Consider the following 27,675-nt stretch of genomic DNA (forward strand, 5'->3'; position numbering starts at 1 on the left):
TATTACTATATCTGCTTTACTGCAGTGGTTTGGAACCAAACCTGCAGCATCTCTGAGGTCTGCCTGTATTGTGCAGAGATACTCTGAGAATATAAATATTCAGGTTCTTATCAGGCGTTCGGGCAAAGGGAACAGTGAATGTAAAAGTCCTGAGGCAGGCAGGTGCCTGATGTTTTTGGAGAACATAAAGAAGACAGGGTGTCTCCAGCAGGGGTGAGGGAGGGGGAGAGTGGGAGGAAATAAAGTTAGAGAGGTAACCATGGGCCAAAAGGACCTTGTGACCAAGGTAAGGAGCAAGTATGACAGGAAGCCACTGGCCTAGCATCACACTCCTCTTTTCCAGCCTCACTGACATCTCCATGCTTGAAAATAGCAAGTTCTTTCCTCCCTCAGGGCCTTTGTTCATGCTGTTCCCTCCACCTGGAATATTCTCCCTTCTCTTTGCATTTCTGGCTCCTCCTCTTACAGGTTTCAGTTTCAACATCACCTCATCACCAACATCATCAGAGAGGCCCTTCCAGGTCATCATTTTTAGATTACATCCAGCCTGTTTACTCATTCATTCAACAAATATTTGAGTACTTACTATGTGACAAGCCCTGTTCTAGGCACTGAGAATACAGCAATGAAAACAAAAAACAAAACCCAAACCTAGGTAAGCTTTGCCCTCATGGGGTTCACATTCTAGTCAGGAAAGAGACAGTAAATAAGGCAGTAAGTGCTCAGGAGAGAATAAGTGCAGAGAATAGGGACAGGGAATGCTCAGGGTGGCACATTTCATGGAGAAAGTAACATCTGAGTAAACACTTTATGGTAAGTGAGGGCTCTCTGAGGTTTTGGGCAGTGGGACTAGCCAGTGCAAAGGCCCTGAGGTAGTTGTGTGCCTTGTGTGGGCGAGGATGAGCCAGTAGGCCAGTGTGATGAGAGAGGGACAAGGGAGGAGGATGGGAGTCGTGTTCAGGTAGGGAGGTACTATAGAGCCTCTTGGACTTTCAACCTGAGGGACATGGGAGCCATGATATTCTGAACAGAGGCAGAGTGTGCTATGACTTTCAGGTGTCACAAGATCCTTTCTGGCTGCAGATAGGTACTGCGAGAGCAATGAAGAGGCCGCTGCACTAGTCCAGGCAGGTCGCTGGTGACTGGTCCCAATCACCACCTCCATGGTAGGCTGCGGGTTTGGGGAAAGGCAGCAACTACAGGTGATTTGCTCGTTCTTAAGTACCCACTACAAGGAACAGAAGCCTTCCATCGGTATTTGTTAAGTGACTTATAGCTTCTATGCCTTGAGGTTTTACTGTGTTAAGCTCCATGCTGAACATTTAACAAATATAATCTTACGAAATCCTCGGGACAACTCTTGTCAGATGAGTTTTGAAATCCCTACTTTATAGCTAAGGAAAGTGAGGCTTCGAGGGGCTGCTTCTGATCATGTAGTAAGTAGCAGGACGCAGATTTGATCCAGCTGTCTGACCTAGAGGGTTTGGAGGGGGCCGGGCTAGCCTGTAGAACATTCGTCACTGCCTATGCACCTGGCCAGGTGCGGCGTTCTCAGTGCGCATGCGCCCAGGCGCATTTAAAGGGCCTGCCACGGATCCTCTGCTCCAGCGGAGAGTTGGGCGCTTGGCTTGGCCCTTGAAGCCAGCCTGGAGGATGCTGGTGAGTTGCAGGAGCCAGAGTTCCACTTTCCGGCTCAGGCCTCTCTCCAGGTGCTGACCCCAGCTCCTCTTCCTTGCAGAGTCCAGCTGCCTTCCTCGACCCAGAACCTCGAAGCACCCCGGTCCCTGACCGAGTCCCTGCGGGCACGAGAGTCTCCCCAGGGCGCCCAGGGAGGCCCCCGGGCGCGTGCGCGCCACCAGGGCTAGAGGAGGCTCTGACCGCACTGGGGCTGGAGGGAGAACGCGAGTATGCTGGGGACATCTTCGCCGAAGTCATGGTGAGCGGATACGGGGCGGGATGCTCCTGGACCAGCGACTGTAGGCAACTCTGGCGCCACCAACATCCTTGGAAGGCAGCCCAGGGGTTCGGGTTAGAGTCTAAAACTGACCTGCTCACCCAATGCTCACTCAACAAGCATTTCTGAACTCCTACCTCGCCAGTCTCAGCTCTCATCTCTCTCCACTGACTTCCCAGTCCTTACACTACCGCTCCCCACAACTTCTTGACTTGTTTTTTTCTTGCATGGTTACTCGTGCTGGGAAGGCCCTTTGCCAGACTCCCCAGGCTGTTTGCAGCCCCTCTTTTGGTATTGCATAGCCCCTCATACTTGTCCCTCACATTTACTCATTTAGCAAATATTTAGCGATTTATTAACAAATGTTTCTGAGCATGTTTTGGGCACTGGAGATGCTCTGCTGAACAACATGAGACAGTCTGTCCTCATTGTGGGGAAACAAACCAACAAATGTAGGTGATAGTTTCAGAAGGGCCACAAAAACCAATACACAGGTATCTCAGACAGATACCTGTCTGAGATAGGCCTGCCAGAAAAAATACTGAAGGAGTGCATTTATTTAACAAACATCTTGTGAGCATCTCTCCCAGGTCAGTGTCCCTGTTAGGAACCGAGACACAGCTGTGATCTGGACAGAAATCTCTGCCCTTGTGATGCCGGCAGCCTAGTGGGGCAAACAGACAAAACATTCAAGGAGACACCGGGTATCTCCAGACTGAAAAAACTATGAGGAAAATAAAGTGATAACGTAGAAAGTGATGATGGGGTGCAAGGGAAAGTAAAGAAAAAGGGAAATTTTAGCTGAGACTTCAGTGACTAAGTCAGCAATGCAAGGAGTGGGAATAAGCATTTCAGGTGGAGGGAAAGATACATACATGCAAAGGTCCTGAGGTAGGAATGAGCTTGATGTAGTCTAGGGCCAAAAGAAGCCTGCAGTAGCTGGAGTGTGGACTGTGAGGGGAGAGAGGGAACAGGTGATGTTGCACCAGGGCCTGAGGGATTCTGAGAGGAATTAAGATTTTTCTCCTAAGGGTACTGAAAGCCATGGAAGGGTTTTAAGATGAAGAGTTCCTTGGTCAGATTTCTACTTTAGAAAGACCCTTCTGGGTGCTCTGAGGATGGGTTGAGGGTTGGTGACCAAGAGTGGAGTCCAGGAACCTAGGGGGAGATACTCAGGAAGTCCTGTGGCCAGACTGGAGAGATGGATAGGGAGTCGTCCACAACAAAGTCTAGGGTTCTAGACGGGGACTTAGAAGAGGAGCACATTTTGAGGAGACATTGGAGGCCTGCTTGGGTGTGACACTTGTGCGACATCCAACTGGTGTGAGGAGATGGCTGCACCCAGGGCTGGAGCTCGGGAAAGAAACCAAGGCCCTGGTGTGGAGAATGAGGCCGTCCTCACCCCACACCAGGTATGCCGCGCGCTGCCCCGGAGGGCCCTGCCCCGCACCGTGACCCCGGAGATGCGGGCGCTAGTGGTGGACTGGCTGGTCCAGGTGCACGTATGTACCAAGGAGGGGGCAGGGCTGGGTCTGCATCGCGAACAAGAACCTTACTGGTCACCCGTGCCCCTCCCCAGGAGTACCTGGGCCTGGAGGGGGACACACTCTACTTGGCCGTGCACCTGCTTGATTCCTACCTGTGCACGGGCAGAGTGCGCCTACACCGCTTGCAGCTGCTGGGCGTGGCCTGCCTGTTCGTGGCGTGCAAAATGGAAGAGTGTGTGCTTCCCGAGGTACTTATGGGGTGGGGCTTGGGAGGGTGGAGCCCTTTCTCGTCGCTTCACGGATTAAACGCCTATTGCGTGCCAAGCAAGCGCTATATCTACTCTTGGAATCCCAGCTTGTCTGTTCGTGGTAGAGGCTACTAATGTGTCCCCTTAACAGAGGAAGAGACTGAGGCTCAGAGAGAGGAAGACATTTGCCAAAAGTCAAGCAGTTGGGACTTGGACTCTTGAATAGTTATAGTATAGTCTTTCTTGAGTAGTTATAGTTAACATGCATAAATTAGTGCCTTATTGGAACTGCCTGAAGTAGGGAGTAATACCTCCATTTTATGAAGAAACTGAGTCTCAGAGAGCTTCAGTGGATGTCCATGACACACAGTGAGTGGATGGTAGGGTTTGAACTCAAACCCAGGGCCAGGTCTGTCTGATTCTGAAGACTGTCTCTGAAGCTTTCCACAACTTTCAGACAACAAATCAATGACCCCATTCTGTAGTTAAGGGAACTGAACCGATCCCAGGCATTCAAGGGCAGGGAGTAACGAGCTGGGGTCCAACCCCACCTCTTTTCCCCCAATCCCCAGTCTGCCTCCCTCTGCCTCCTGGGCGCTGGCTCCTTCTCGCGGGCTGAGCTGCTGCGCGCTGAGCGCCGCATCCTGAGCCGCTTGGATTTCCGGCTGCACCACCCAGGACCGCTACTTTGCCTCGGGCTACTCGCTGCCCTGGCGCGGAGCAGCCCACAGGTGCGGGGGCAAGGGCGTGGCCCACGTGGTTAGGGGCGTGGCCAGCGTGGGTAGGGGCGTGGCTTGATGTGCTCCCCGCCGCAATGCCAGGTGCTGCTACTTGCCACTTACTTCCTGGAGCTGTCTCTACTGGAGGCTGAGGCCGCAGTATGGGAGCCCGGTCGCCGCGCAGCTGCGGCGCTGAGCCTGGCGCACAGGGTGCTCGAGGGGGCAGGCTCCGGACCTGAGCCGGCAATTTACAGGTATGGCCGCGGCGGAAGGTCTCTGGTTTCAGGGACCTGACTTCTTGGTCGCCGTCTTTACCATCTCCGAGTATATGAGACAACTGGAGGGGAGGAGGAGCGAGAGTTGTTTTCTGGGTGGGAGAGAATGAGGTGTCTCTCCAAGACAGGAGGGTCCCACTTGCTTTTCTCTGGGGCTGTCTGAGAATAGAGTATTTGTCCAGATTTGGGGACCCTTAACCTTGGCCTAGGGTGAAAAATAAAGCATCTTCTGGGCCTGAGAAGATCCTAAGTGCGTTCCAGAGTTGACAGTGAGAGGTCTGCCAGCCTCGAATTCCCCAGCTCCCCATCTGGCTGCGAATGTGGTGGCCCTTTAGCTCCTAGAGCCCTTCTTCTCCTTGTTAACCATGCCACCGGGGATGGAGGGTGGGGTGGGCAGGATGAATCGTCTTTTCTTCCAGCTGGTGCCTCTGGGATAAAGCTGTTTGCCCATCGTGAGCCTCACTCCTCTCTCCGTGAGTCCTGGCTCTCCCATAGCCGCACCCTGCGGGGAGAATCGAGGGTCTGCCCCTCCTCTGCGGCCATCATTCACTCTAGATAATGGGCCGCGTGTCCCACCTCCAGAGAGCTCCTGAGCAGTCCTTGGGGACCCGGGTCAACCTGTCTTCTCAGCCTCGAGCTCCCAGCTCCGAGGACCTGTCCCCCGCTACTCTTGCCGCCGCCTCAGTTTCTCTGTCTCCCCATCACAGCCGGACAGAGCTGAGCCCCCTCGAGCCTTGTATGGTCCGCGCCGCTCTCCGAGGCCCGGCTCCTGGCCGCGCCGCTATCTTCCTCAAGTATGCGCGGCCCCAGCGCCACGGCACCAGCCTCGCCGCCGCCCGCCTGCTCCGCCACCCCCTGCCCGGGCCTCCCTGAGCCCGGAGACCTCAACAAAAAATACTGTGTGTGTCCGTCTCCCACTTTAATAAAAGAGTTTCTTTTATTCCGTGCGCTCTCTGTCCTCATTGGTCGAATTTTGGCCCATCTCTCGCTTTTGATTAGTCACTTCTCTGGCGTCTTGTCCACCTGATTGGATGTTCTCACCAAATCTCTTAAAGGCGACTGGGAGACGCGATGAGAATTCTGTATTCCGCCGCCAGGGGGCACTGGCGGGCTTCCAAAAGCGCCGCTCAGCGGGGTAAACCGGGGATCCCAAACGCAAATGCTTGAAGGAGTCCGAGATGCTGAGAGGAAAATTGCAACACAAGCTGAATGATCCTCGATCTTTGGGTTGGAGAGAAGGTAGGAGGAATGGGGACTGTGAGAAACTGAGAATCCCCGGCCTACTCATGAGGAAAGCTACTTTGATGTTGCCAGATTTTCAGCCTTCGTTCGTGAAGCTGACAATCTGTGATTCCATAAATCTCTCTGCTTTTATATGTTAGCAACGAATTCAATCTGTTTAATGGTTGCACAAGCCCAGCACATCACAAATGCTGGCCTGTGAGGGTCATCCATTTGTGATAGCACGCACTTTTGTTAAATGGAATCTAATTTACTTAACCTCTGGAGTGCCACAGTGGCAATGGGTATAACTACAGCACCGACCTTGCGGTTGTGTGATGGGGATGTGAGTTAACATCAACGTTAAGCTTTAGGACCATGTCTGATACCTAGTAGGTGTTGTGAAAGTGCTAGCATTGCATCCCAGCAGGACTGTGAGTTAGGTACTATTGTCTCCTAAGCACCTAGACATTTAGTAGATGCTCAGCAAGTAATTGTTATGAATCAGTGGGTCTCCATGTTTTTAATTAAAACAAAAACACGCCCGAGGTGCAGAAAGGTGACCGATGCTGTTCTGGAATCTAATCTCAGGAATATTAGACTGTTAACCAAGCCTGGGTTTGGAGGTGCAGAGAGGAAGAAATTTCCACCACTGAGGTGTTCAAGTTTGGAGGATCAGGGGTCAGGGAGAAACTCAGCAACGAACATTAAAATATAGAAACAGATGCTGTAGTTGAGATGGAAGGTGTCAAGTTCAGGTTTGGGCCTGGTGGGTGGGACATGCCATTGGACTTCCAGGGGAAGAATGTGTGGTGGGAGGAGGCGGGGATGGGGGAAATATAGTCTTGGTGCTTGTGAATGAGACCCAAGCTATGGTCTTGGGGGTAATGGTGCTAACACATAAAGTTACCCATTCACTCATTCATTCAACAACTATTTGCGAATGCTGGCTCAGAGTCAGGCACTTATCACATATCTCACAGTCTCGGGGTGATAAGCACCGGTTGTCATTTGCCTATTACTGCACCAGGCACTGTGCTACGTGCTTTACCCGCATAATGTAATTCAGTCCCTACAGCTACTCAGAAGTTAGCTTGCTTGTTATCTCCGTGTTACACAGAAGGAAGGTGGAGAAAGATCAAGGCGCTTGGCCAAGGTCCCACTGCTGAGAAGGCGGCTAAGAAGGGTTGAAGGATAATCATTCACCATCAGTTTTTCTTTCAAAAGCTTTTCAGGTGTTTTCTGTACACTTTTCTTATTGTGCTCCTTACTCTGGGCTATCATTTGACTGCTTTCCCAGTGCTTTTCCTATGCAGAGACTGAGTTCAGTGAAGGCAAGAAGCAGATCTCTCTAGTTCATACAGTTCTCGCCTCCTCCAGGAAGTCTTCACTCACCACCTCTCCTAGGCCAGGGGCCTCCTGTAAGCCCTCAGAGCCTGTTGCACTTCCCCCATCCCAGCCCCGACCCCTCTGCCTGGACTCCTCAGGCTGGCCAACTCTGGGGGCCCACGGCTGCATCATTGATCTGTCTCCGCACTTGTCCAGGGACCCAGTGACGGTAGGGCCTGAGGCTCTCAGTCTCTCCTATGTCCCAGCATCGTGCAGCCCAGATGAACACAGACACATATCAGTATTTGTTTGTTGCAGAGATAAACGAATGGGTTCCAAAGCAGCTATCATAGTCCTGTGTTACTGATGAGGATACAGAGTTCCAGATAATTTCGGTGATTTGTCCAACCCATGTAACTAGTGAGAAAATAGGCAGGGATTTGAATCTGGGGCACCTTGAGTCCATGGCCGGTGTTCTTATCCACTATGCCAAATGCTAAGCGGGCTGAAACCAGCTTTCCACGAGATTATCTTCCTGCTCTTTTCCCCAGACTTGTTCTTTCTTTCTAGAAAGGTTTGTTGGCTTTGGGCATAGGAGAGGAGAGAAGGCAGGAGGGTGTGGAGGGTAAGGGGAGTGGGAAGAAGAGATTTGGAGGAGAGAGTGGGGAAGTATTGAGGGGTTTCTCTAGACCCATAGGGGGCAGCCGGAGTCGGCTGCTGGAGGTGCGGGGGCGGAGAAAGGGTGGGGACCGGCCCCGCGGGGGGCGATGCGGTAGCTGCAGCGGCGGCCGCAGGAGTTTCCCACAATGCAGCGCGGCGCGCTGTCCCCGGTGCTGATGCTCAGCGCTGCCCCTGAGCCTCCGCCGCGCCCGCCTCCCGCCCTTTCCCCGCCGGGTCCTGGGGCCCGCCATGGGTCGGCTCGGTCCAGTCCTGCCCCAGAGCCGTCGGGGGGTCTGGGCACGGCGCTCGACAGCAGCCTGCGGGCCGCCGTGGCGTTTAAGGCAGAGGGCCAGCGCTGCTACCGAGAGAAGAAGTTCCGGGAAGCCATCGGCAAGTATCATCGGGCACTGCTGCAGCTGAAGGCGGCGCAAGGGGCTCGCCCTGGAGGCCTGCCCGCCCCCGCCTCCGGGCCTGCCACCAGTCCGGGGCCAGCCCGCCTCAGCGAGGAGCAGCGGCGCCTGGTGGAGAACACGGAGGTGGAATGTTACGACTCTCTCACGGGTACGAGGCCGTCGGGGGGAGAAGAGGGTGCATATGTGCCAGGGGTAGGAAGTGAGGGGCACTCGTCAAGTCTTGCGGGGGGTAGCTGGAGGCTTAAAGGGGCCAGGGCTGGCGTCTGTGGTGGGGAGAACTCAGCGCTTGATCAGGGAGAGGGTTTGGGTGTCTAGGGATGGAAGGAGCTGGGATGCAGGAAATGGACTTTGGGCTGTCACCTGCGAACCTCAGGTGAGATAAACTTACCCTGGATAAGCCATTCAAGGACCCAACCCTCACCTCTGAGATCGCCCTTAGTACTCTCCCCTATAGACACCTCCCAGTAAGCACGGGAGAGCTCCCAGTAAGCACGGGAGAGCCCCCTGTCTGTGTTTTTCGCGCCCTCTAGCGGCGGCGCAGATTTATTCTATCCTGATTGGTCAGAAGCTTGGCGGCCCCGGGTGGCCTGAGCAATCCCTTAGGCAGGGCTCAGCCACGGAAAAGGGTAGGGGTTCCCTGTAGTCTGAAGGCCAGGCTCCTCACGGTGAAGTGAGGTCTGAGGGTGTTGACAGATTCTGAGAGCACCGATCTTTGTGCCCCCGCAGCCTGTCTGCTGCAGTCGGAGCTGGTGAACTATGAGCGGGTGCGCGAGTACTGTCTCAAGGTGCTGGAGAAGCAGCAGGGCAACTTCAAGGCTACCTACCGCGCCGGCATTGCCTTCTACCACCTGGGCGACTATGCACGCGCCTTGCGCTACCTGCAGGAGGCCCGTAGCCGGGAGCCCACAGGTGAGGGGCGGGCTGGGAGCAGGGAAAAGGGCTAGAGCGGAGGAAACAAGGCAGGAGGTTCAGCGCAGAGCTGCTTCAGGGAGTGCTGTACCACTCACCTCACGTCCACTCTCCACCCATCTACAACTTACACACCCTCTCAACCAGTCCCCTGCCTTTCACTCATGTCCATTCACCTATCATTCCTCTGACATTCATCCAACCACCTCTCATCTATTCTGTCATTAACCCATCTTGATGCCTCCTGTTCACCTACTCAGCCACTTCCCTAGCCACTCACCCCCAACTCCATTTACCCCTCCCCTCAGATTCTTTCATCTACTCACTCACTAACCCATTCACACACCTATTCACTCACCTGTTTTCTGGGAATGCCAGGAAATTGGTGGGAGGTGGGTTTGGCAGAGCTGGAGGCTTGTCCTTGCCCTGCGGGAGATCACGGGTGTGTGTGTGGTGGGAGGTTGGGGGCGGGCAGACACCCAACTTGGTTCTCTATTAAAAGCCAATGAAGAGGGAACACAACAGGTGCACGATACAGGGTGTGCGAGCAGAGGCGAGATTAGTTTTGCTAAGTGGTTTGATGAGTAACAGGCTTCGTGCAGATGTCACTAGAGGGTGAGAAGTGTGACAGGAGTCTCTGAGCAGATGCAAGCCTGGCAGAGGTGTGACACGCTGTGCTCTGCTTGTTTGGCTGGGGCTTCTGGAGAAGGGCTCTGGCAATACCAGCTGTGCAGGGGAGCCACTGAAGGCTGGGGACAATGAGGTGTGAGCCGAGGTGGTGCAGATATCACCTGCTGCCCCAGGACTCCCAGATAATGCCCTGCCCACCTCCCCTGCAGACACCAATGTCCTGCGCTACATCCAGCTGACTCAGCTGAAGATGAACCGTTGCAGTCTCCAGCGGGAAGACAGTGGGGCCGGGACCGGGACTCGGGATGTCATTGGCTGAGGCTGACCGGGGGGGACAGTCCCCACCCCACTCCCTCACCGTGTAACTTCCCCCAACTCGTGTTCACTGGTAAAGCACTTGTCACTGGTGACCATAACCTCTTTGTGTGGTATTCTTATGGGGGCCCTGGAGGGGACATGGGCCTGGGCTCCACCCCTTGGACCTCAGAAATCCAGAGAGGCCTGTAAGGGAGCATGGGGTGGCGGGGGTGTCCCATTGGGGATGACCTAGGATCAGGGCCTGGGCCACGGAAAGACACACAGCCATGCCCGGTAGGGGGTAGGGGTTACCTTTAATGCTGCATTTTGTGCCGAATCTCCCCGTGATGCCCTGTCCCTGAGTATCCCTGCCCACCCTCCCCCCAACCACAGGGTGGGCACAGGGCCCCCCTGGGGTACAAGGGAATAAATTAAGTGCCCTCCCACTCCCCTTCCCCAATAAATAGAGTGAGTATCCTGCCCAGGGCCTCCCCTGCCTTGTGGCATGGTGGGCTGGGGCGGGGCCTGGGGCGCTACATTCATGGCTGCCCAGGCGGGCGGTGGTGGGCAGGCCTCAACGGGAGCCGTGGGCCCCACACAGGGGCACTGTGCAGTCCTGGCTCTGCCCCTCCATGTCCATGTCAAGCAGCGTGGGCTGCATGCTGGGGGGCCCAGGGCTCTCGGGAGTGTCCGGCCTGCTGGGAGGCGAAATGCTGAGTGTCTGGCCGAAGGAGACCAGTTTCCAGGGGTCCAGGCGGGGACGGTTGGCAGCTGGCCGGGGTCTTGGGGCGAAGGTCAGGGTGGTGGGGCGGCCAGGGAACTCGGGGGGCCGTCGACGGGTGGGGAACAGGGCCTGGGGGTCAGGCAGACGGGGAAAGTCCAGGGGATCCCGAGGGCCTGGTAAGAGAGGATGAAATGAGGTGAGTAGGGTCGGCCAGAGGATGGTATTTAAAAGCCAGGAGCATGTACATGAAAACTGGAATCTGACTTCTCTTGAAAAAGATCTGGTGATTTTGTTGGGCCCACTTTCCAGCAGGGTTTAGACCTTTACCTAGCCACCCCCCGACTCTCCTAATTGCTCACCCATCTGGATGCAACTCTGGGCACAATCCTTAATCTTTCAGAGCCCATTTCCTTGTTGCCCCTCCAGACAAAGCCCTCATCCCTCACACCTCTTCTCCACTAGGCCAACTTCACAAAGACCCACAGAGACACCTTAGGCATGCCACCACCTGTGACTGGGGATGACAGCACCTCACTACATAGGTGAGAATTAAATAAAACAATAACAGTAACAGTAAAACAAGTAGCACAGTGCCTGATGGGAGGTACTTAGCTCCTTTCTGTTCTAATCATCTTTGTCATGTTAGTAAACGTACAGAGAAAAGTGCCTGGCACATGGGGGTTAATGCTAGTAATTACTGTTGCCATTAATGTCACCTGCCTGGCCCTTGTAGGCATTAGAATTTGTCACCTCTGCTGCATTCTGTGTCTCAATTACCCGGTGACCCACAAGGCCTCGCAAAACAGTGGGGGCCACGGGGACCCAGACCCTTCTTCCCCATGCTAAGCCGGAGGAGGCCGCCTCGGCATCCAAGGGGTCATCGCTGGGCTAGGACACTAGTCCTTGGCGGGGACAGGGGAGATGGGCATTTTTCTGCGCCCTGGGCGCGTGGAGCCTCACTCACCAGGGCCAGGGCCCGTGGGCTCGGGCGCCCCCCGCTGCCCCAGCGCGCCGTCCGAGGGCGTCCGGCGGTGCCCGCGGCTCACAGCGCGCGCGGCTGTGACGTGAGTGGGCGTGAGCGACTGACGGGGGTCCTTCTTGAAGCTCTCCAGCTCCAGGTCCACCAGGGGGTTGGTGCTGGGCGGGGGTGCAGGTGGGGAGGGCGGCGGGGAGGGCGCAGCCGCTGCGGCCTCGTCGCTGTCGGAGCGCAGCAGCGAACGCGTGGAGTTGCAGTCGGACACGGACGACAGCGACACGAGCGTGGCCGAGGGCGCCAGGCCCGGGCCGGGGGCCGCGTCGTCGCGGCGGCCCGGGGAGCGCCCTGGCGGGCTGAGGCCCCGCGGAAAGCGGCCGCCGCGGGGGAAGAAAAGGCCGTCGAGCCAGCGCCGCTGCTCCTCGCAGTCGGCCGCGCGCGCCTCGGCCACGTCGGCGCCCAGGCCCACGGCGCCCAGCAGCGTGGCGCAGCCCAGCAGGGCGAGCTCGCAGCGCCGCCGGGAGCCGTGCCCAGGCCGGGCGGCCGGCGGGGGCTCCCATGGCGCCCGCGCCCCCGGGGAGGGCTGGGCGGGCAGCGGCACCGTGAGGTAGGACGGGGTGCTGTAGGGGGAGGGGGACACGCTGCCGCCTCCGTCCGCCTCCGCGAACTCCTCTGCAACCGGGAAAGGGCTGTCACTGGACTCGACTCACTGGGCTCCGGGGCTCGCCCCTGGCCCCTCAGCCCTCGGGGACTTGGAGGCACGGAGCTGCCCATAGTGACCCCTCCAACAGCGAAACCACCAAGTCCCACTAAGCATGGTTCTCGAATCTTTCTCCCCCCAAATCCTCCTGCCCTGGGAATGACCCCCAGAGACTGGCTGTCTGGAGCCCACGAATGCGTCCTCCGGGCTGGCTCAGTGAAATCCCGCTTTCTCCCCACAACCCTGGGGGAATGGTCACCCCTCCCTCTCCCTTTGAAAGGGGCCCTCACCCTCTTACCCATCTCATTGAGGCTGGCAAAGCCTGGGGCGATGGGTGTGTGTTTGGGGGATTTGCCCAGGTTGGGGGCACTCGATGACCACTGTTTGCTTCCTTCCCCCAGGGCCTTCAGCCTGCAGAGGGCACCACAGATGAGGCGGGGGTGGGGGCGGGACATAAGCCTTCTGGCCGCCATGGGCCTGGGGGAGGGGACAGGACAAGGCTGGGCTCCATGTGGCCAGTACCTCTCCTCTCCTCCAGCCCGCTCCTTCTGCAGGGTGGAGCTGGGCCCCCAGGTCCGGCCCTTCTTCTTGCCCCCAACCAGTTCTTCCTTCTTTGGGGGTCCACTGCTGCGGCCCCATGTCCCACTGCCACCACTGCTGCTGCCACTGCTGCTACCGCCACCACCATCCACAGGAGTCACTGGGCCGAGAGAAGCCACTTGGTTACTGGGTCTTGGAGAGTCTGTCCCCGTTGAGCTCCCAGCCTTCCTCTTCCCACACTGGTTCCACCCTCCAGCGGGAAGCCCAGTGGAGCTTGGATTCTAAATTGAGTCCTGACTCTTCCCAGCTCTACCTCCTCCCAGAGCTCCCCACTGCTGCCAGGGCAAGGGCCCAGCCCCGCACTCCTCACAGCCTGACCCTTCAGCTGTCCATTCATTCTCAAATGTTTACAGCACCTACTTTGTGCCAAGTACCAGGGCAGGTACTGTGAAGGCAGAAGTGGTCAAAGCAGACAAAACTCCCTGCCCTGAGGGGATTTACATTCTAGTGGGTGAAGACAGCCGGCCAATAAGAATCACACTAGTAAGTCCTGTGGGTAGGGAGCTAGAAGGTGGTAAGTGCTGAGGGAAATATGAAGCAAGATGGGGGTTTGGGGAGTGAGGGAAGGCCTCATGTGTGAGCAGAAATTTGAGCAAGAATTTGAAGGAGGTGAGGGAGTGAGTCAAATAGATACAAAGGAGAGGAGCATTTCAGGCAGAGGTAACAGCAGATGCCAAGGCCCTGCGGCTGGACATGCCTGGAGTGTTCACAGAACAGCCAGGAGGCCAATGTGGCTGGTGCTGGAGAGGAAGGTGAGAGATGGCATGGGACACTTGGGCAGAGGGCAATAGTGCTGTGGTGGGACCCCGTGTCTTCCAGTTCCCAGCTTTCATACCTCCATCCTTTGCACAGGCGGTTCCCTTCACTGGAATTCTGTTCCCTTTCAGTCTCTTCTGCCTGCCTGCTTGCCCTTCAGGCCTCCAGCTCTGGAGCCATTTATTCGCTAGAGTCAGTTGCTCTCTCGCCTCTGTTCCTGCTACACTTTGAATGTACCCTGCTACTAGTACCGACTGCCACCGTTGGTCATTATTTGTCTTTGCGTCCCCTCAGGAGAATGGCCTGGTACAAAGCAAGTGCTATAGGGGAGCAGTATGTGGGGCGAGGACAGGGCTGAACAATGTGGCACAAGAAACTAAGGAGTCAGCCAAGTGCCCTTCAGCTCATCAGCAAACCCTGACACCCGCATCTCTGCCACACAGCTGACTGGCCACCTCCCCTCTCCCAGGCCCCTGTCCTGGTTCAGGCCCCTCGTCTCACTTGTCTCCCGCCTTTACTCCTGACCTCCTACCATCCCTACTCCTCACAGCAGCCTGAGGGAAAAGGTGGATTTTATCTTATCATTGCCTTGCTCACAGCCCTCCAGAGACTCCCCCGTCACATTTAAAATAAGATCCAGACTCCTTATCCTGGCTCTTACGGCCCAGTGTGATCTGGCCCCTGTCAAATCCTTGACCACAGACCTACTGCTCTCCCTCCCTGTGTTCTGCTCCAGCCAAGCCGGCTTTCCTGGCTGACGAACACCATGCTTGTTCCCACCTCTGAGCCTTGGCTTTTGCTGTTCCCTCTGCCAGGGACACCGTTCCTTCAGATTTCCACATATGTCACTTCTCCTTACCATGTGGGTCCCCGCTCAAACCTCAGCTTCTCTGACAGGCCTTCCTTGTGATGTTAAAATAGCAATTCTGTTTTATTCCCTTCCCTGATTTCCTTTACAGTGCTTCCCTCTACAGGAAATTCTCCTGCCTACCAACTTGGTTACTCGTTTGTTATGTTTCCCCTGATGAGAATGAGGGAGGGGACCCTGCCTGTCTCATCCCCTGATGTTGCTCTGGGTTGATACAAGGTATGTGCTCAGATAAGTTTGTTCACCGACTGACTGGTCAGGGCTTTGGGAGATACTCACAGCGAATGGCCCTCAGCCGGGGAATAATGCTGGGGCTTGCGGGGGGGCTGGCGCCATCGGATCCTTTCCGCTTGTCCAGGGTTGGAGAGGCCTGGACTGTGATCTTATGTTCGAAGCCTGCAAAGGGAAAGAGGCTTTCCTAAGCACACGGTTCTATGGGTAGCAAAAGAGCGGTTCCCTTTGTAGAAGGACAGAAGGAATGTCACCGTTTTGCATTCCTTAATGCGGTGGTTCTCCAAGTGTGGTCCCAGACTAGCACCATCAATGTCTAGTGGAAACTGCTTGGAAATGCAGATTCTTGGGCCCTCCCTGAATCAGGAACTGTGAGGGTGAGGTGCAGCAATCTAACCTGGTGTAACAGTCCCCCAGTTCCCAGGGCTGCACACTCAGGTTTGAGAACTACCACTCTGAGGATCTAGGCTTGCGTATCCAATATGGTGGCCATTTGCCACATGCGGCAGTTGAGTGCTTCACATGTGGCTTGTGCAGTGGAGGAACTGGAGGGTTTTACCTTTATTTGTTTAATTGCAGCTAATTAAATTTACCTTTAAAAACGGATACTCGGTTTGGTTACTGGAAACATTTACGTGTCTTTGGAACTACTTGGGTAAGTGAATCTGCTTTTTCAACTGTACATTTTATGAAATCTCAATTCAGGTCAAGTATTTTTGATGAAAACTTAGCACCTGGATTGAGATGCACTAGAAATCTAAAACATACACTAGATTTCAAAGATTTAGTGTGAAAAAAAGAAGGTAAAAAATCTCGTTAACAATTTTGTTCTTGTACTGATTATACATGAAACCATAACATTTGGGTATATTGGGCTAAATGAAATATATTATTAAAGTTAATTTCACTTATTTCCTGTCCCCCTTCTTTTAATGTGACTACTAGAAAACTTATAATTACACATGTGGCTCGAATTATATTTCTGTTGGCCAGTGCTGTTCGGGGCACTGCTCTGGGGCTTGTAACATCACAAAGGGAGAGACGACCAGCACAATATGCCTTGTGACATTACCTAGAAAGCAGTCTTCAAAAAAAAAAAATCAAACCTGAACTTGAAACCTATTAAGTCCTGAGATCCAACTGCTAGGTTGGTCCATGTGAAACTTCTATTTTTGTAGGTCAAAAATGGCCGAACATCAGCAATTTCACATGGTTTGACCTAACAGCAATTTATAGGAAATTCAGGGCACAGCGAGATATGTTAAGAGATACTGGGGAGATGCAAGCAGCAAAATCCAGACTGTGAGAAATGCTACAGGATAAATGAAGCAGTTCCTCAAAAAATTATTGGCAAGGAGGGAATAGAGGCAGATTACAATATATTAAACAAATAGCTGGGAGACAAAACTATACAGAGAAGTAAGGAAGTGATTGCCCTAAAAGTCAAGACAGGGGTAACTCTTGGGGTGGCAGGGGGATGTGTTTGAGGGGGCATGTGGAGGCAACTAGGGTGGCTATAGGCCCTCTGCTTTTGTGGGCGTGATTCTACTCACTCATTAAGGTGTATAGTTTTTCTGTCATCTTTAAATTTAGCAATAAAAAAGCATGAATGAATGAATGAATGAATAAATAAATAGAAGAGGTAACCCCTGGGTTAGGGATGCTCCCAGCAGCCTCTTGGGGGATGCTCAGGGGATGCGGGTGGGTACCGGAGGGAAGGCTGATGTGGCTGCCTCCTTCCCGCAGCTTGAGCAGGCGGCTGCGCTTGAAGTTGCCCTTGCGTTTGCGGACCCTGGGCTTCTCCTGGCTCAGCTGACACATGAGTAGATGCAGCTCACGCTCCACGATGTCCATCTCGCGCTCGGCCAGCTCCTGCTCCCGCCGTCGCAGCTGCTCCTCCTGGAAGCGCTGCTCCTGTGCTGCCCGCAGCAGCTCCTCCTCGCGGCTGCGGAGCTCCTGGAGAAGAAAGGGGTGGCTTGGGGAGAGGGGCTGAGCTACTCTTCCCCAGGGATGGATCCAGGGCTGCTGGGGCTGGCTGATGCTCTGAGCAGGGGCATCCTGCTGTGGGGCAAGTTTTGGGCACAATCTAACTCACTTCACAGGTCAGGGGACTGTGTTAGACCAAAGAAAGAGGTGGCTTTTCTTTTTATTTTCCCTTTTCAATTTTTAATTTTTTAAGTCTTTAATTTGGAAAACTTCAAACATCCACAAAAGCAGAGAGAGAAAGTGCACCCCACCCACCCATCATCCGACTTCAACAATTATGTATACTTTGCAAGTTTTTTTTCACGTATCACCTTCCTTCTCTCCCCTCTCCCTCTCATTTTTGCTGTAGGATTTTAAAGCCAATCTCAGACCTCATGCAATGCCACTTGTAAGTACTTCAGTGCAGGGTGCCTTTTTCTTATCAATCTGCAAACAGGAAGCTTTTCTTAATATGCAAAAAAGGGTCCCTTGGCCCTGCATGGACCCAAAGATCCTGGGCTCAGGGGAAGGGACTCTGCCTGGTCTAAAGTATCAGGACTCAGGGATCTTGCTCCATCCCTCCCACATTGTCCCCTCAGTCCAGGGGTTACCTTCTCCTTGGTCCGGAGGTCATCGAACATGTGCTGAATCTCCAGCTTCCAGTCTTCCTGCAGCGAGTGGAAAGACTCCAGTGGCATCTGGAACAGGGCTGACTGTTCGATGACTTCAAGTTGCTTTAAGATGCTGCCAAAATCTGGCCGCCCATGGGGGTCTGGGTCCCAGCATTCTGGGGTGGGAGTGGAGATGTCAGTGGTCACACTCTGGGGCCTCAGCCTGCTCAGTGGAGGAAGGACTTCAAGGGACTGTGGACAAATAGCTCCCATGGAGCTGAGGGGAAGGAATTAAAGCCAAATTCCTGGCAGTGTTTCACTTGGTGAAACTCTGAGGAGAGAAACTCAGGGACCTGCTCCCCAAGAGTTGGCAGAATCAAGGATCAGGGAGGACTCCCGGGGCCAGTGAATCCTAACAGGTGGCCCTCAAGAGCTGTGGGTGTGGCCAGAACAAGGGTCTGGAGGCCATGAAGCCAAGCACTGGGGAGACTGTTCATGGTCCAAGGGTTCCAGCCGCTTCTCCCACACTCCCAGGCCCACTGGTATCGATGGGTGTGAAGGGGTGAGGTCTGGACCTGAGGGCACCTGCCACCCCAAGCTGAGCCTACCCTCTCCACGGGGCCCTGGCTCACCCTCCAGTAGGCGGGCAAAGGGCTCGGGGCACGTGGAGGGGATGGGCAGCGTCAGCTTGTTCATAGCCACGCCATATGCCACGGCCAAGGCGTCGATTTCACGGTAGGGGACCTCACCCGTCAGCAGCTCCCAGAGCAGTACCCCGAAGCTGCAGGTGGGGGAGAGGGAGGGGTGATGCCACAGCCCACCCCAATCCTTACCTACACCCTAGCCCTGCCTCGAGTCCCATGGTGGGCCTCCCTCCTCCCAACATCCAGCCCTGGCCAGTGAGGCCACAAACACCTGATTTGATCTCCAGCGGCCTGGTCTCAAATAGATGTGGTGGAGTTGGCTCTCTGATGTCTCTCCGTTGCTCTGCCTCTCTTCCCTCTCCCCTGCCTGAAAACCTTCAGTGGGTTCCCTGTGCTTACTGGCCAAATCCACCCTTCTTATTCCTGATCTTGACCCCTGAAGCTTCGCCTCTAAACACTCTCAGCCCTCATACCAACCCGAGCGTCATCTTGCAGCCACACTGAACAGTTGAACAAAGCCTGTTCTTCCTAACCTCTGGCCTCTGCATATGCTGTTCCCTTTGTCGAGAACACCCTTTCCTTTGTGTAACTGCCCTTTAAGTCACAACTCAGGTGCCCCCTCTGCCAGGAAGGCTTCCTTAATTCCACAGCCTCCAAAGCTGGGTTGGAGGCCTCTCCACTATGTTCCCATAGAACCCTCCACGCTTACCTCTAAAAACAAGTTAACAGTAACATTTACAAAGCACTTATGCCAGGCCAGCACCGCGTTAGGCCTCCCAATACTCCTGTAAAGCAGATCGCACTGATATGGCCCTCATTTTATCCAATGAGCAGGTGCAGGCTCAGAGAGGTTAAGTTGTTTGTTTAAGGTCTCACAGCCCGTAAGTAGTGGAGCCATTCTTGGACTCAGGTCTGCCAGATGCCCACGACAGCATCCTTAATAGCTGCACGATACCAGAGCATGCATCACTGTACCACAGTCACCTGCGTGTCCATCTTCTCCAGTAAACTGTGCTCCTTCTGGATCCTGATCACTGTTTTATGCAGTGCCTAACATGTAAAAGATCTCCGTGCCTCCCCCCGCTCATCCCCACACACATTCAGTCAACATATACTTATTAAATGTCTACTGTGTGCCAAGCACTGTTCCAGATACTGGAACAAGATAGACACAACCCCTGCCCTCATGCTGACAGCCTCCCCTTCTTTCTCAGTGACAGCACTGGTATACCTGAGCTGGGCAAATGCTACCTGAAATAATTTTCCATCCTCCTTTGCAGCTAAGTATGCCTATATAACAATGGTTCTGGCCAGTGGGATATAGGAGAGTGTGTAGTGTGCAAGTGACTTCTAGAAAGTATCCTTAAAGAGGCATTTCTCTTTCCTACTGGTAGGAATGTAGACATAAAAGCTGGAGCTCAAGCAGCCATTTTGGACCATGAAGTGAACTGGGAATGGAGGCCATACAAGGTGGAGGAAAATAACAGTGGCTTGTAATTGGAGGTGGCCAGACACCCCCTCCCCACCTCTCCTACGTCTCTGGAAACCTGTGGGGATGTTTTGATTGTCACAATGACTGAAGAGTGCTATCTACATTTGGTGGCTTGGAACCATGGATACTGAGCATTCTGAAAAGTACTGGACAGTACCTCACTAGGTACACACAAGGAAGAATTATCCTGCCCAATGTCAATGACACCCCTGTTAAAAATCCTAACATAGGACCCTGAATCCCTAACACCGGGGGCACCGTTTCAGTCCTGGGCTTTACATGAGCACAAAAATATCAGCCTTTTGGGGGGGGGGGTTCCTGTTCTTTGCCACTAAAATATGGTTTCCATAAATGTTGGGACCATAAACGAATAGCTGATGTGAAACCAGCCTAAACTCTCCCCCAAAGGGCTGCGCTGCTCTAGTTGGGACCTCCTGCCTGATCTGTCTGCCCCAATACCATGACTGTGCAGCCTGGTCCATCTGGAGCCTCAGCTGGGGATTGATCTGGGTTTGGCTTCCCCCCAGTAGAATGCTGAGTTTCTGCTGCCACCAGATCTTGCAGGTGATGAAAATCCTCCTCATTGGCCTCCTGCCCCAACTCCTGTCCCCTACAACCTATCAGTGGAGGGAGACTTTGCGATGCTAAATCAGAACATGTCATTCACAAACACCCCTAATGGTTTTCCAACGCACTTAGAATAAACCTGGAGTCTGGTCCCTCGTCTGCAGGGTCCTCTGGCTCTCTCTCCCATGTCATTTCCTACCACTTCCTTCCCTGCCTGCTCCACTCCAGCCACACGGGTCTCATGGCTGTTTCTGGAACACACCAAGCTCGTTCTCACCTCAGTCTCTCCTTTGTGGAAGCTGTACCCTCTGCCTGGGAAGCTTTCCCCCACCAAACTTTGCATGGCTGGCTCCTTCTCGTCATCCAGAACTCAGCTCAAGTATCACTTCTCAGAAAAGCCTTCTCCGAGGTCACCACCAGCCCTCAAGAGTGCTTTTCGATCAACCCCTTAGTTTGTAAGACCATCTAATACTTTTTCTGATGAATTAACTTATTATCTGTTAAAAATTATTTTACAATTTTCTTAACTTAAAAACAGCCCTTTCAACTTCTTGTGCATGTATGTATGTTTGTATGTATTATCCTTGTGGGCAGGAAATGAGTCTGTTTTTATATACTGCTGTATCCCTACCTCCCAGCACAGTTGGATGAATGAATGAATGAATGGTTGCCTCCAAAGGTCTCAATCTCTTGTTTGATGAGGGGGGCAGCATACTTGATGGTGTTTGAGGGGCCTTGGGTGCTGCCAGCCTATCTTTATAACCTTTGGAATTTTAAACTATAATCCAAGTCCTCCTCAGCTCACTTCTGCTAGCAGAGGGGACACCTGCTTTGGTGCTGGGTTGACGGTCTGACCTACTCGGCGGGCCTCTTTGCCAGGCCAGATTCCAGCTTCAGCCAGTGACTGTCCCTCCCACTCTGCCCTCTCCCCCTTCCTCCCGCCTCCATTTCCAGGAGGCCTCCCCGGTCCCACTGTCAGCACCTCCAGACGTCACTGCTTTTGGAGAAGAGGGAGAGACGGATAACCTCCGGAGCCATCCAGGCGTAAGTCCCCGCGGCGCTCATTTTGGTGGTCTTGTGCCACTCGCGGGCGAGGCCGAAGTCCGTGATCTTGAGCACCGTGTCTGCGAGGTTGTGGTTCTCAATGGCCTCCAGGATGAGGACTGTAGGGGAGGAAGAAAGGTGGGTCACCCCTGGCCTGCGGGGCTGCAGACTCGCGTGTCCTGCCCCCGCCTCAGTGGGAAGCTCCTCCTTGTTCTTCCCCTGCTGCCCTGGGTGGCCCCACTTTACCAGCTCCTTTCTGGGCCTCAAATACCACGAACCCTTCCACGCTGGTCTCATCCCTGCCCCAGGCTTCAGTGAACTTCTCCTGGATTCCTTGTCCTCCTGACTCTAACCTAGGCTCTAGGGAGCTCAGTGAAAGGTCAAGTGAAAGGCCAAGGCCTTGGTTCTCCTTGGTCCTGGCCTTGAATTCCCAACCACCCCAGAAGTGGCAACTACCAACCATGAGCAGAAGGGGATGGTCTTCCTTTTTGTCACCTGCTGTGGGGATAGGTGGATTCACAGCCCCCAATTCTCCTCCTTTCTGTGTCATATTCTTCGCCACGTGACTTCAAAATTCTTTCCATGAAAGATGCAGAGTGTATCTCCCTTTCCTTTACTCTGAGTTGGCCATGCAACTGGCTTTGCTGATAAAATGAGGCAGAAGTGACAGGAGTGCCAGTTCCAAGTCTAGGCCTTAAGAGGCCTCTCAAGCAACCCATTTAATTGACCAGCAAACTAAGGCTCAGAGAGATGAAGTCACTTGGCCAACATCACACAGCTAAGAAAGTGGTGGGGCAAAGACCCAAACTAGATCTGTCATCAGGGCCCAATCTCTTAACTGCTATGATATTCTACTACCTTCTGTCAAACAGAGGCCCCAAAGTGTACAGTGTCCTGCCTGGGTTTGAATCCCAGCTCTGCCACTTGTGAGCTGCATAACCTTACACAATTTACTTTAACACTAAAATTTCTCTTCTGTTTAATGGAGACGATAATGGCATCTACCTTATAGGGTTGGAGACAAGATTTTTTGGCTGAAGCAATAGTAGGCCCTCTAAAAGCATTAGCTATTATTATCAGTGTGTGATATCATCAGAATTGTTCCTTATTTCTCCACCTTTGCATTTGACCATGCCTGGCTATCTCTCCAGTCAGAATAACAATGAGGCAGTTCTTCATCATGCCCATTTGGCAGATGAAGAAACTGAGTGTTAGAGAGCTCAGACCATGGCCCAAGGTAACACAGTTGGTAATCCTGTCCCTTTTAAAAAGCCCAACTCAAATGTTCCCTCCTCCTGGAAGCCTCTTGAGCCTCTAGCATGTGACTCCACCTCCTAGAAGTCCTCCCTCTCTGGGTCCTTACCTCTCCTGTTTGTGGAGTGATCCTGTGACAGAGGGAACACCCCATGGTCTTATACTTTATTTCTGCATCTTCTAGGCTAGGCCTAAATCAATTGACTTAAAAATATGTATATCTGATTATGTCACTCCAACATCTTCTAATGGCTTCCACTACGTTGAATAAAATACCTAGAGTCCTCACCATGGCCCCCGAGGTTAACATGATCTGGCCCGTCTACTTTTCTGCCCTGTCTCTTCCACCTCTGCCTCACTCCAGCTCTTCTAACACCTCTGGTCTCCTTGCTGCTCCTCTAACAATTCATCCTCACCTCAGGGCCTGTGCCCTGCCCAGATCTCTGTAAGGCGGGTCCTCTGGGTTGAGGTCTCTGCTCAAATATTGCTTTCCCTGACCATCTGATCTAAAGAGCTCCCTCTGCCCCACCCTTTATCTGCTTTATTTCCTTCAGAGCCCCTGAAGCTCTTTGAAATTTTATCTATTTAAATATTAACCGTCTATTTCTGTTCACTGGAATATAATTTCCATAAGGCGGGGGAATCTTGCCTTGTTCACATCTGTAATCCCAGAACCCAGGACAGTGCCTAGAACACCTAATTCCACTTCAGAGTTATTGGTTGAATGAACCAATGAATGAATGACATCAGTGAGGTGCTCCTTAGGGGAGACCTTGATTCCTCTGTCTCAGGCATGGAGCAGTTTCCCTGCCTGAGCAGGAAGCCCTGGCTAAGAGCCCCACTGACCTTTTGTCTAAGTGACACTGGCTACAGAAAAATTTGGGGGTGTGGGAGCATGTCCTGATATCCCACCTGCAGGCTGTGAATCAGCAGGGGTGAGGAAGGGCCAAGAAGGGATCCCAACCTTCAAGAGGAGCATGTCGGCAGTCAGTCCTGCCTCCATTTCCCCAGCATTTCAGGGGAGTTAGAACATGATGAACATCAATGAAGGTGGGGACCATCTGTGTCTGTCTTGCTCAATTCCCCATCCTTGGCACAGGGCTTGGCCCACCCAGGGCACCTGACAGCTCTCTGTTGAGTGTACGAATGCCAGGACTGGGAGGTAAGGAAGAAACAGCCCCTCTGTTCTAGGGGCTTCTGGTTGTTGGGGGTGGGGGAAAGCAACTAACGTGGACACGGTGGGATGAAGTCAAACAAATTTCAAGACATGGAATTGACAGAAATCAGAAATAGAGGAGATGTGAGGGTTGAGGGCAAAAAGGAAACCCTCACATTTCATGTGAAGGCAGGGAACATGCTGGCCTTTCTTGCTTAGGATATGATCTGGCCCAGTAAATGCCAAATGAAAGAATGAACAAATAAATGAAGAAGTGAAAGGACATGAGACGGGGCAGAGGAAGGACGGGAGAGCCAGGAAGATAGGATTTTTTCCCTGCTGTATCCTAAGGGTCAGGACAGGGTCTGGAACACAACAGGTGCTCGGGAAATATCTGGAAAAATGAATGAAATTCCTAGATTGTGAGCGCCATAAGGGCAGAAACCATGGCTGTTTAGGCCTCTGCTGGGCTTCTACTTGATAGGTGCTCAATTAATATTTGTTGACATCATGGGGAACCTTGCCTTCCATCTGGCCCCAGGCCATATTCAACCAACCAATCAACTTTGGAGAGTCAATGATAGGCCAGGCAGCCTGGAATCTTTTACATAAGCCACACCCCTTTCCCTCCTCCCTCATCTTTCCCAGTTTGTCTTGGTGAGCTGGGGTAGAGGCTAGAAGTACTCCAGAAGTGGTTCTCAACTGGGGGCTATTTTGCCGTCCAGAGAATATCTGGCAAAGTATGGAGACATTTTTGGTTGCAATAATTGGGGATGGGAAAGTGGGGAATGTTAATGGTAGAGGCCAAGGATGCTACTAAATAACTTACATCACACGAGGCAGCCCCCTGCAGTCATCTGGCCCCAAATGGCAACAGTGCTGAGGTTGAGAGACCCTGGCTACAGGCCAGGTTCTGTCTCTGCCTGGTGGACTCTGGAAGCGCGGTTGGACAGTAAGCACCATGAGGCCAGGCACCACATCTGTCCTGCTCACAGCAGGGAACACAAGGCTTGTCACAGAGTCCATGGATACATATTTACTGAGCTACTGTGACTGTAGCCTAGGAGGCAGGTATTCCTTCAACTTTCTGGGCCTCCTTTTCCTCCCTTAATCGGGCAAGGACTGCCTCACCTGGCCCTAAAGGTATACTGCTGCCCCTTCTTGCCCCAGGAAGTGTCTTCTGGTGTCCCCATTTCCCACCACCTAGGCTTAGCCTCACAAGGTTCTATGGTAGCAAGTATTTGGGGGAGGACACCACTTACTGTTGATGGACTTGAGGTCCCGGTGGATGATGGGCACAGGGGCATCATTGTGTAGGTAGTTCATGCCCCGGGCCACCTGCACAGCCCAGTTGACCAGGACGTGAGGGGGCACCCGACGCCCTGCCAGCACCCTGCTCAGTGCGCCCCCCCTGGCATATTCCATCACCAGGCAGAGGTGTGGGGGGCTGAGGCAGGCGCCCCTGAGGGCAATGATGTTGCGGTGCTGCAGGGCTCCGAAGAGCCGGGCCTCCTGGCGCACCTGCTCTGCTGTCACTGCCGGGTCCCGTTCAGGGTCCAGCCGGGCGGCCTTGACTGCCACCTCCTCGCCGCGCCACAGGGCCCGATAGACCTTGCCAAAGCCCCCTACACCGATGATCTCCTCTAGCTGCAGCTCGTGGAAGGGGATCTCCTGGGGCAGCTGGAGGCCAGTGGGGGCGGCGGGGGTGCCGGGGGCCACGTAGTTGCTGGGGAAGACGCCCACACGGCCGCTGGGTAGCTGCCCGGTCCACCAGCCCTCGTCGCCCGACACGGCACAGTCCTGGGAAAGCACCTGGACGCGGTCGCCCCTCCGCAGGGTCAGCTCCTCGTCGCCCGCTGCCTCGTAGTCGAAGACCGCGGTCCAGACGGGCCCCCCGGGGGTCGTGCCCCACTCCTTGGCCACCGCCCCCTCCTCCTCCTCCATGGGGGAGGGGCCGGGGGCTGCGGGAGGCCGCTTCACACAGGCTGCCCGCGGGATGCAGAGGGCGGGTCTCGGCGGCCAGGATGGGGCGCAGTCCCTGCGGGTGCTAGGGAGCTCCTGGAGGCCATGGTTGGGAGGCCCTCCGCAGGAGCAAGAAAAAGCCTCTTTAAAAGGGCAGGGTCGTCCCCTCTGATTCAGCTGTCCCAGCAGGGCGGGGTGGGGGTAGGGCGAGGGTTTCACCTGTCCCCCCTATATGTCAGGGCGCTTAGAAGGCCTGGCGGCGCGGCTGCCGAATTCCTGCCGGGGCCCGCCGGTGGGGGACGAGGGCGAGGGAAGCAGGCAGCCCCCTTCCCCGCGCCTCTCACCCCGCGCAGCTCCACCGGCGGCCCCCGGCTCCGCATCCCGGGCCACGACTGCCGGGCGGGGCGGGGCTGGCGGGGCCCGGGGGGCGCCCGCCCCAGGACGGGGTGGCGCGCCCCTCGGCCTCCTCAAGCGCGGGGCGGCCGGGCGGCCCCCATCCTCAGCACCGGCCTCCCCGTCAGCCCCAGCCCATGCCCCCGCCCGCGCCGCTTCCCGGGGCCGCCGGCTGTGCCTGAGTGACGTGCTCGCTGCCGCCGCGCCGCTGTGCCACCTGGGAGTTGTAGTCTCTGGCAGCGCGGCCTCGAGGTCCTTGCCCACTCCCTCAGCTTCCAGAACCTGGCCTCGGGCCAATCTGAGAGCTGCACGGGGCCGAAGGAATCCTCCCGGGGAGATACGCCTGGCCTCGGGCCCTCCCTGGGACGCGGTGGGCTGGACGCCTGGAAGAGGAAAGGAGAGGGCCCAGCGCTCCTCAGACCCTGCGGGGGCCGCTGCCCAAGGTGGGGTTGATGGCGACTGACGCGCTTCGTAAAGCGAAAAACAGGAGCTTCGTGAATGGTGGTTACTGCCCCGAACCTCTAACGCGGCCGGGAAGAGGTCCCCGCGGCTGGACTGCCCCTCGGGGCCCCGACCGGGGTGCACGCCGGGAAGTGTAGTCCGTTCTCCGACTCGCGCTTGTGGGAGGCAGCCCCCAAACCGCGGGCACGGGCTCCAGCAGGCTGGGGGGTCGGGCTGACGGTAAGGCCTCTAAGGGGGAAAACGGGGCTGGGAGGATGTGTGTGTGTGGTGTCCCTAGGGAAATCACAGCCACGTCTTCTTTCCCCACCAGCTCTGGGTTCCTCTGTCTCCTCAGTCAGAACGCGAGAATCCCCCGCCTTCCGTAATGGAAACTTCAATTTATTAACGGGCTTAACGTGCATCTTATGCTAAGTGCTTTGCACACATGGTATCATTAAACCCTCGCAAAGTCCCCATTTTACAGATGACGCATAGAGAAGTAAAGTTACTTGTCCAAGGTCACAATTATAAATGGCACAACAAGAATCAAAGGTAGATTTTAAACTTACAAACCGCCACCACGACAACCGTGATTTTTACAACACTGCCTTCCCATTTAAAGAATGAGGAAACTGAACCCTGCAGAGGTTCGGACTTGCTCGTGATCTTTAAGCTTGTAAGCCGCAAAATTCTGGGTCTTTTCACCTAGCCTCTCCTGAGTGGCCTGGGGGTCTGGCTCGAGGAGAGAAGAGGGGAACCACCATGGGCTCCGGTGCCCCAACTCCAGACACTTGCCGCACGATCTCCTGAGAAGTTGTTCTGCACTCGGAGGGAAGTGGGTACCTGCTCTCCTGGCTACTTGTGAGGGAAACTAAGGGTCTCTCAAGAATGCTTGTTGAACGAGAAGCCCCACTTTATTCTAAGTACAGGCGCTTCTGCTGTAACCCGATACATGCCTTCCTGAAAAACCTGGAGTTGTGCAAAACTGCACTCAAAATAAAAGGCTTTATTTTATGGGAAAAATAGAATTAGGACGGATTGCTCAAGAAGTATGCAACTGTATAATCAGAGTGCTACAAAGCCAGTAACGATTCTAATAGAAATACTAGACAGATTTCCACCGGCCTTTGAGCTTGGCGGTAACTTCAGCGC

The 27,675-nt window shown here is 54.4% G+C and overlaps 3 protein-coding genes across 3 annotated transcripts; 2 read left to right on the top strand and 1 right to left on the bottom strand.

Annotated features, from left to right (window-relative positions):
• Positions 1-259: 259 nt before the first annotated feature.
• Positions 260-5,566, top strand: CCNP (cyclin P). The gene is made up of 7 exons (XM_072966401.1): positions 260-286; positions 1,739-1,936; positions 3,367-3,456; positions 3,534-3,689; positions 4,262-4,420; positions 4,511-4,662; positions 5,391-5,566. Exons 1-7 carry the CDS (start codon positions 260-262, stop codon positions 5,554-5,556), a joined length of 948 nt encoding a protein of 315 aa, XP_072822502.1. The 3' UTR covers positions 5,557-5,566.
• A 2,465-nt stretch (positions 5,567-8,031) lies between these two features.
• On the top strand, positions 8,032-10,261 carry TTC9B (tetratricopeptide repeat domain 9B). Its single transcript, XM_031681779.2, has 3 exons — positions 8,032-8,454; positions 9,033-9,215; positions 10,055-10,261. Exons 1-3 carry the CDS (start codon positions 8,040-8,042, stop codon positions 10,162-10,164), a joined length of 708 nt encoding a protein of 235 aa, XP_031537639.1. The 5' UTR covers positions 8,032-8,039; the 3' UTR covers positions 10,165-10,261.
• A 176-nt stretch (positions 10,262-10,437) lies between these two features.
• On the bottom strand, positions 10,438-26,626 carry MAP3K10 (mitogen-activated protein kinase kinase kinase 10). Its single transcript, XM_072967055.1, has 10 exons — positions 24,990-26,626; positions 21,256-21,436; positions 18,203-18,351; positions 17,571-17,746; positions 16,704-16,950; positions 15,043-15,159; positions 13,062-13,239; positions 12,838-12,950; positions 11,831-12,511; positions 10,438-11,039 (listed from the first exon to the last, which is right to left on the bottom strand). The coding sequence occupies exons 1-10, from the start codon at positions 25,669-25,671 to the stop codon at positions 10,717-10,719; spliced, it is 2,847 nt and encodes a 948-aa protein (XP_072823156.1). The 5' UTR covers positions 25,672-26,626; the 3' UTR covers positions 10,438-10,716.
• Positions 26,627-27,675: the final 1,049 nt, after the last annotated feature.

Source organism: Vicugna pacos, chromosome 9, assembly GCF_048564905.1.
Source record: "Vicugna pacos chromosome 9, VicPac4, whole genome shotgun sequence".
NCBI classification, from domain to species: Eukaryota; Metazoa; Chordata; class Mammalia; order Artiodactyla; family Camelidae; genus Vicugna; species Vicugna pacos.

What these genes read in the sequence shown, in the direction of transcription:
- MAP3K10 (XM_072967055.1), bottom strand. Translation starts at nt 25,671, where the DNA reads ATGGAGGAGGAGGAGGGGGCGGTGGCCAAGGAGTGGGGCACGACCCCC. An exon ending in AAAAGCAGTGACGTCTGGAG is followed by an intron (nt 18,352 to 21,255) that starts GTGCTGACAGTG and finishes CCCCACCTGCAG; the next exon opens with CTTCGGGGTACTGCTCTGGG. An exon ending in ACCTCCGGACCAAGGAGAAG is followed by an intron (nt 16,951 to 17,570) that starts GTAACCCCTGGA and finishes TTTCTTCTCCAG; the next exon opens with GAGCTCCGCAGCCGCGAGGA.
- TTC9B (XM_031681779.2), top strand. Translation starts at nt 8,040, where the DNA reads ATGCAGCGCGGCGCGCTGTCCCCGGTGCTGATGCTCAGCGCTGCCCCT. An exon ending in ATGTTACGACTCTCTCACGG is followed by an intron (nt 8,455 to 9,032) that starts GTACGAGGCCGT and finishes GTGCCCCCGCAG; the next exon opens with CCTGTCTGCTGCAGTCGGAG. An exon ending in CCGTAGCCGGGAGCCCACAG is followed by an intron (nt 9,216 to 10,054) that starts GTGAGGGGCGGG and finishes CCTCCCCTGCAG; the next exon opens with ACACCAATGTCCTGCGCTAC.
- CCNP (XM_072966401.1), top strand. Translation starts at nt 260, where the DNA reads ATGGGCCAAAAGGACCTTGTGACCAAG. An exon ending in ACATCTTCGCCGAAGTCATG is followed by an intron (nt 1,937 to 3,366) that starts GTGAGCGGATAC and finishes ACCCCACACCAG; the next exon opens with GTATGCCGCGCGCTGCCCCG. An exon ending in AAGAGTGTGTGCTTCCCGAG is followed by an intron (nt 3,690 to 4,261) that starts GTACTTATGGGG and finishes CCCAATCCCCAG; the next exon opens with TCTGCCTCCCTCTGCCTCCT.